The sequence below is a fragment of the Gekko japonicus genome, unplaced genomic scaffold (genome assembly GCF_001447785.1).
Source record: "Gekko japonicus isolate JY-2015 unplaced genomic scaffold, Gekko_japonicus_V1.1 scaffold632, whole genome shotgun sequence".
Classification (NCBI taxonomy): Eukaryota; Metazoa; Chordata; class Lepidosauria; order Squamata; family Gekkonidae; genus Gekko; species Gekko japonicus.
Window position 1 is genome coordinate 784,073 of NW_015172025.1, and position 7,668 is coordinate 791,740.

General features: G+C 48.4%; 1 protein-coding gene across 1 annotated transcript in view; it reads left to right on the top strand.

Annotated features, from left to right (window-relative positions):
- The window catches only part of RFX2 (regulatory factor X2), a 79,943-nt gene that overhangs the window by 37,593 nt on the left and 34,682 nt on the right, over nucleotides 1-7,668 (top strand). The window contains exons 4-5 of the mRNA XM_015420530.1: nucleotides 5,757-5,836; nucleotides 6,446-6,710. Coding sequence (XP_015276016.1) covers nucleotides 5,757-5,836; nucleotides 6,446-6,710 — 345 coding nt within the window. The remainder of the gene's footprint in view (nucleotides 1-5,756; nucleotides 5,837-6,445; nucleotides 6,711-7,668) is intronic.

The following is a 7,668-nucleotide window of genomic DNA, read 5'->3' on the forward strand; positions in this document are numbered from 1 at the left end:
AATTTAACCTCCTATGGAGACCTTATAAAAAGAATAGCACACTCCCTTGGACTTTCAGTTGTACAACCACATCCACAGGTGACAGTTGCTGTCTTTGATGTCGTCCAGCTAGATACATCAACAGCTATAGCACTCCCCATGTCTACGGTCCTGTTACAGGCAGCAAAGGCCCCGTGGGATAAACCGTCATCGGCTCCAGTGTCCACACGTCGCTTGGACCACATGTACAGAGTCCAAGAAACTGGAGCAGAATTCTTATTCTTCCATCCTCAACCAAATTCCATGGTAGTCACTTCCTCATCCAAGTCCCAAGAGAACACATTCTGCACCTTCAGACAAGGAGAGCAGAAAGTTAGATGCATTCGGATGCCATTTCTACTCTACGGGAGCGCTAGGAGTAAAGACATGGATAAAAGCATAAAAGCTTCTTGTGCTCTGGGCATTTCGTCATCCACGAGGCAGCAATACCGACCTCATCCTTGGTCCAGACCCTGGCAAAAACGCACCCCAAACAGTCAATCTCCTGACCAGCAATGGAGGCCACGCACATCCTCTGGAGGCCAGAAACCCACATTCCAGAAACCTAGATTTGGATCGGGACAACAGTCTTCCCACAGTAAGCAGGCAAAGTCCGTCAAGCAGGGTTTTTGACTTCCATATCTCCCAGTCACATCCAACCCGTCTTACCCTTTTCCTCTAATCCTGGCACCTCATCACCACGGATGATATGCTGTCCATCATGACCCAGAGTTACTGCATAGAATTCATCCAGAACCCCATTACTCCTGTCTTCATCTCCACACCCCCTTCTCCAGCTCTCCTGGAAGAAGTGTCCGTCCTTCTTCAGAAGGGAGCCATCGAGCCGGTGCCACTGCACCTACAGGGCAAAGGATTCTATTCCCATTATTTTACCATTCCAAAGCGGGATGGAGGCGTTCGACCGATATTAGATCTAAGGGCGCTAAACTGCTTTGTGACCTACCACCGCTTCTGCATGGTGTCCTTGCAGCAGATTCTGCCACTCCTCCAGAAAAATGTCTGGATGGCCACCCTCGACCTACAAGACGCCTACTTCCACCTTACCATCCACCCGTCCCACCGCCAATACTTATGCTTCGCAATTGGTCAACAGCATTACCAATATACAGCCCTCCCATTTGGCCTTTCAAGTGCACCAAGAATCTTCACAAAGACTATGGTAGTTGTCGCGGCCTTCCTCCATCTCAAGGGTATCTCTGTATACCCGTAAGTTGACGATTGGCTCTTGGTGGCAACCTCCAAAGACACGCTAGTCTCAAACATCAATGAGACGTTGGTCCTCCTCGAAAACCTAGGTCTACAAGTAAATCTAGAAAAGTCTCAACTTCAACCGGTCTAGAAGATACATTACATCGGTGCGCTACTGGACTCCAGGAATTGCACGGCTTACCTGCCACAAAACAGAGCGGCCGACATCGTCCACCTAGCCACTGTAGTCCGTTCCCGGCCTTCAGTGACAGCCTTTCAAATACAAAGGCTACTTGGCCTTATGGCTGCTACTATGTCAGTCCTGGTCTTTGCCAAATTAAAAATGTGTCACCTACAATTGTGGTTTATCCGCAATTTCAATCCAATGGAAGACACACACACCACCCTCCTGATCCCACCTGCCAAAGTACGAGAGTCTTTACTTTGGTGGACTGTCCCTTCCAATCTGTTCCAGGGAGCACCCTTCCATCCTCCATCACCCCAAATGACCCTAACAACAGACGCCTCCCTCTCGGGCTGGGGTGCCCACATGATGGGACTCTGTGTCAGAGGCAGATGGGACACTCAAAAATGAAAGTGGGACATAAACTCCCTGGAACTGCTTGTGATACAGTTCACTGTCACCAGTTTCCTGCCCCTGATCGAGGGGAAATGTGTCACGGTCCTCACGGACAATATTACTGCCCTCAACTATGTGAACAAGCAAGGGAACACCGTCTCCCTATGCCTCTGTGACCTCGCCCTCCAGTTATGGGACTTCTGCATCACCCACAGTGTCTTCCTACGCGCCACGCACATCCCAGGGCACATGAATGTGCAGGCAAACCACCTGAGTCGGGCAGGACTCAGTCTCCACGAGTGGGAAATGAATCCAACCTTCCTTCTTCCACTCTTTCGCAGGTGGGGGTTCCCCCAGATAGATGTTTTCGCCACCAGGGTGAACAAAAAGTGTCCTATCTCCGTGGTCCAAAGGATTTCTCTACCTCTTCCTTCCACTGCCTTTTCTCCTGAGAGTGGTCCGCAAAATTATCAGCGACAGAGTGGACTGCGTCCTCATAACCCCGTGGTGGCCGAGGCAACCATGGTTCTCAACCATCCTCAATCTGTCAGCAGGGGTCTACCACCAGTTTTCCCCAGCACAAAACCTCCTGTTCCTATCCGAGTCCCCTCTCCTATACCATGACGTGCCACGAATGAAGTTGACAGCCTGGAGAGTAGCGTCAACAGCTTTTCCGCCCGCATAGCAAACATTTTGCTAAACTCCAGAAAGCCCACTACACGAAGATCATAAAGTGGCAGAAGTTGTGTTCCACCTTGGGTGACGATACCCCTCGAGCCACCTCCGCAGGTCTTGAGAAAGTTTTTCAATTCCTTCTGTCTCTCACTGACTCCTCATTAAAAGTTTACTTGGCCGCACTTTCATCCTACCATGTTCAAGTTGAGGGATGCATACTGTTCTTGTATCCACTTTCAAAACGTTTTTTGAAGGGACTGTTGCACCTTTACCCTCCCATCAAAACTCCTGTCGTCCCCTGGGACCTTACCCTGGTCCTTCGCCAACTCACCAGGAAACCTTTTGAGTTGCTCGCAACTTGTGACCTAAAATTCCTGTTGTGGAAAATGGCCTTTCTGGTTGCTGTCACTTCAGCAAGGCTAGTTGGAGAAGTACTGGCTTTCAGACATGACACTCCTTACTTGTCTTTTTTGCCAGACGGCGTCTGCCTCGTACCTGACATCTCATTCCTCCCAAAGGTAGTGTCAGAATTTCACCTACAGGCAGAGGTCTTCCTCCTGGATTTCTTCCCAGCGCTGACATCCTCAGAGGAGAGGCTGTTATACACCTTGGATACGAAAAGTGCGCGTCTGTTCTACCTAAACAGAACCCGTCCAACATCAACTTTTCGTCTCCTATGCGCCAGCAAGGCTGGGGACTTGCGTCATGGCTCAACGCCTATCAAGGTGGATTGCGGGGCTCATCTCCCTCTGCTACCTTATCGCCAAGCAGCCATTGCCTGGCCCTATCAGGGCTCATTCAACCAGAGCTGTTGCAGCCTCAACTGCCTTCCTCCAGGGAGTTCCCCTGATGGACATTTGCAGAGCCGCTACATGGGCTGCGCCTAACACCTGTCAGCTAGCTGCCATGTTTTGCTTGTTTCCCTCCCTGTTTCCACTTGCTCGCAGCTCAGCCGCTTGCAGTAAACATTGCTTGGGAGACCGTGAGAGCCAGCTCTGCAAGACGGCGTTATCTGTCTGGCCTTGTGAGGAAGGGAGGGTTTGCGTTCCACCTCGGGTGTGAATCTTACTGCTCTCATGAGACCCTGCGAGTCTCCTGCTCATTATGTAATCTCCCGCCGGGAGAATTCCTGCCCACGCGCTCGGAGTTCATTTGCTTAGCCATTTGCCTTGTCCTGCTATATGTAGGGATGTTTCCGCCCCATAGTCATTCCTAACAATAATCCTGGATATGGTACCAGTTTTTTACTCTAATAAAGCATAACGCTTCTTAGGAAACGTGTGTGGAAAGTTACTTGCTGTGGAACCTGACAACACCTTCATAAGGCACTACGCTCTAGACATCCGAAAGAACTCTCATACCAACATGGGACGTCACATCTTATCCTCGGCTTCGCAGTAATGACCTGCCAGCACCCTCCTCCAGGTAGGCCACTGCTCGCTAATCTCCCATGGGTGTGAAGCACAGAGACCATGTAGAAAATAAACAGGTTGCTTACCTGTAACTGGTGATCTTCGAGTGGTCATCTGTGCATTCACACCACCCGCCCTCCTTCCCCACTGCTGTCAGCTTCTACATTTTTCATAGGGGTTGATTCGCGGCAGTTTGAAGGAACTGGCGGGATGTCCACGCCCACCCCACTGGGCATGTGTGGTGGGGTTCCTGCGCATGCCCAAAGTCTGGGCGCGAAAATCCGTTAAAGAGCTTGCTACAATGCCAATCAATCCAGCGCGTGCGCACTGTATCCCATGGGTGTGAATGCACAGATGACCACTCAAAGATCACCATTACAGGTAAGCAACCTGTTTTTTCACAATATTGCTTTATCAGAGCGTGTAGCAATCCCAGTTCTTATCACTGAAAGGAAGAAAATACACATTCAATTATAAATGTAGCTTAAAGAATCATAATATACCATTACACACAGAACTGTCACTCACATCACTACTTATCAACTCCTGAAGGAAACATTCCATGTTGACTCTCTAATCACACTGTATTAGGTGGATTCTCAAAGCCAAACATAAAGTCTCCACTGCTAATTGCTACCAGCCACGGTCTGCCTGTGCAAACAGTATTTAAAGTGCTAGTGTATCCATATATGGTTTTTTTCTGTTTATAAAAACCAAACTGTAAAATGCCATCTGTATTGTTATTTTCACCTATTAACAGTCTGTATAAACATCAAAACCTTTCTTTATTTAGTGTCAAGCCTTAGCAGCCGTGGCTGGACATTATAACCATGTGTATGTGCAGCCTCTCCTTTTCAGGCCCGTAGCTACGGTGGGGTTTTGGGGGCTCCACCCCCTTTCTTAAAAGCACAGCCCCACAAGAATTTCTCCTGTAAATGCTTTTTTCAATCATTTAGAGATCTATCCTGGTAACAGTTTTTTATTGGGTAAATGGCTTTTTCTTTCCGCACTAAGAACTTCAGCCTCACCAGACAAAAAATTTGCCCCACAAGCCACAGACTCCTGGCCACGGGCCTGCTCCTTTTCCTCGAGACTAGTTTTTGTGTTCTTCCTCTTCACCTGCCCATGAGGTGGCGGTGTGGCTTCCCAGAATGGGAAGAAATTACATAGTCACACCATCTTGGATTCTTTTGAGTGTATTTGTAATTTATTGTCGTGTGTATTTTAGTTCTACTGTTATATATGTAATATGTTGTTGTACGTCACCCAACCCCCTGCGTGAGCAGGGATTGGGCGACTCAAAATCGAATAAATAATGATAATAGTAGCCAACCAGGAAAGGACCTGTTGAAGGAGACAACGCTGAGTTCACAGGGCCAGTGAGGGCAGTGGGTGGCTTCATGGGTTCATGTATGAACTCAGAAAACACAGATCTGAAAACGGAATTAAAGATCTCTCAATGACCATCTTGAATCGGAAGGTGAAATGTTGCCTGTGAGTTAAAAGAACTGGCATGAGGGTGGTCCTCCTCCTCCTCTCCAAAACTGTTTAAGTTGGGGAAAAGGAGTGATCCAATTATCTCTACCGCTCCCTAGAACCTGAAGTGACTCCTCTTATCTGTACTGTCTTTCTCCATTTCCCCCCAAATATTTAGCCTGCTCTGGTCAATATTAATCCTGGGCATTTTAATATTTGAATATTGATTGATTTAATTCCCAGGTTCAAATCCCCAAATAAATATGGGCCCATCGAAGATGTTCTTTCGGGAGGCAGGTGTTGCAGAAGAAAATTCCTGTTTTGCAGTTAGGTCCCCCCTCCTTTCATTTATCTCCACAAATCTGGTTTATTGCTGCTGCTTTCAGGTGCAAACCGTACAACATGTGTACCCGGCCCAGGTCCAGTATGTAGAGGGAGGAGAGACCATCTACACCAATGGAACCATGTGAGTCCCCCTTTTTAAATGTTTTTTTTGTGTCCATCTGTCTGATGGAAGCTCAATGTTTGCCTTTAGATCAGCCTAAATACATACTGTGGGGGTTAGTAGCCAGAATTCTCCATTCCAAATCAAGCCAGTTGCCTGTGTGATGATGAACACTGCCAACTGTATGGACACGCAAAGACTCGAAAAACTGCTCATCTTAAAATTGTGGTCAGATCAAAATGATGCTCGATCTGGGAGAAAACAGGTATTGTGAGATGTCATCGTTCGATTTTTTTAGCATGTTATTTGAAAGAATGCCGGTATCCCTCCATGATTTTTCAAGCATTTGGTCTCAAGAATGGCAGAACCTCTTTGCAATTGTTCGAGCATGTTATTCATGAGAATGGCAGGATCCCTTTGCAATTTTTCGAGCATGTTATTCGCAGGAATGGCAGTAAGGCTGTGTGATTTTTCGAGCATGTTATTTACGAGAATGGCAGTACCGCTTTGTGATATTTTTAGCATGTTATTTGCAAGGATTGCAGTCCCTCTTGTATCACTAACTGTATTTCGTCCCTTTCACCCTCCCTTTGTATCTCCTCCCTTTCCTCAACTGGGTTTCTTTGACAGACGCACCGCCTATTCGTATAGCACCGAAGCTCAGATCTATGCTCCAAGCAGTGCCTCATCCTATTTCGAGTCACAGGGGGGCAGCTCCCAGGTGAGCACAGCGGCCTCCTCACCCACAGGCATCCCATCCCACAGCATGGTGGGCATCGCCATGGACATCGGGGGAAGCCAGATTGTCTCCGGCTCGGGAGCCTATCTCATTCACGGCGGGATGGAGAACACTCGGCATGCCCTCTCGCACACCTCCCGCTCCTCTCCGGCAACGGTAAGCTACAGGTCCTGCAGGTGGAGCAGCTCCCTTGGGTGGGCCTAAACGCTATTCCTTCTGGGATGGAACCCAAGTCACAGCACTCTCAGCCTAAAAATAAGCACAGCTTGCCACCTAGCGGTGCAAAAAAAGAACTGCAGCCTCAGCAGCCGAACAATCCCTCTGGGGATCTCCTGGCTATTCCGCATACAACGCCATACAATAATTTCAGATCTTCTTCGTGGTCTCTGTGCTTCACACCAATGGGGATCTAGTGCGCCTGCGCTGGATCTGCCGGTGCCGTGAGCAAGCTCTCTTAAAAGGATTTTTGTGCCTGGCCCAACTGAGCATGCTCAGGAGCCCCAGTGAGCATGCCCAGAAGGGCAGGCACGGACATCCCGCCAGTTCTTTCCTTACCGCCGCGCTGAGCAGACCTGTCTTCGAGAGGTCTGGCCGGATCGCTGTTTTTCGTCACTTTTAGTGATCAGCTCTCAATTTTTTCTCTCAGTTTCTCTTCTATTTTCCTTTTTCTTGTCTTTTTTTTTTTTTTTAAAGGAGAGTTTCTTTTTTCGTCGTCTGAGGTAGAATTACCTCAGGCCTTCGGGCCGCCGCCCCCCCCCGAAACACTTCTCGTCGTTTGGACTTTTTCCTCCTCAGTCTATGGAGAAAAAGACAAAAAAGTCAAAGAAGTGGGGATTTTTCAATCGTCGTACTTGTGGAAGTAAATTGGCTCCTCCAGACAGTCATAAGTACTGCATTTTCTGTCTTGGGGAGACCCACAATCCAGACTCCTGTGAACATTGTGTGCAATTTTCAAACCAAACTCGGAAGAACAGAGCGGCACGCTTGAGAGTTTTCCTCTTGGAGAAAGCGCTTCAACTGATGGCTGACCCGCCGGTCACTTCATCCGTCGCTATGTCTTCCGCTACCGACGCATCGGCTTCGAAACCGTCGACGTCGAAGGCTAAGTCTGTTT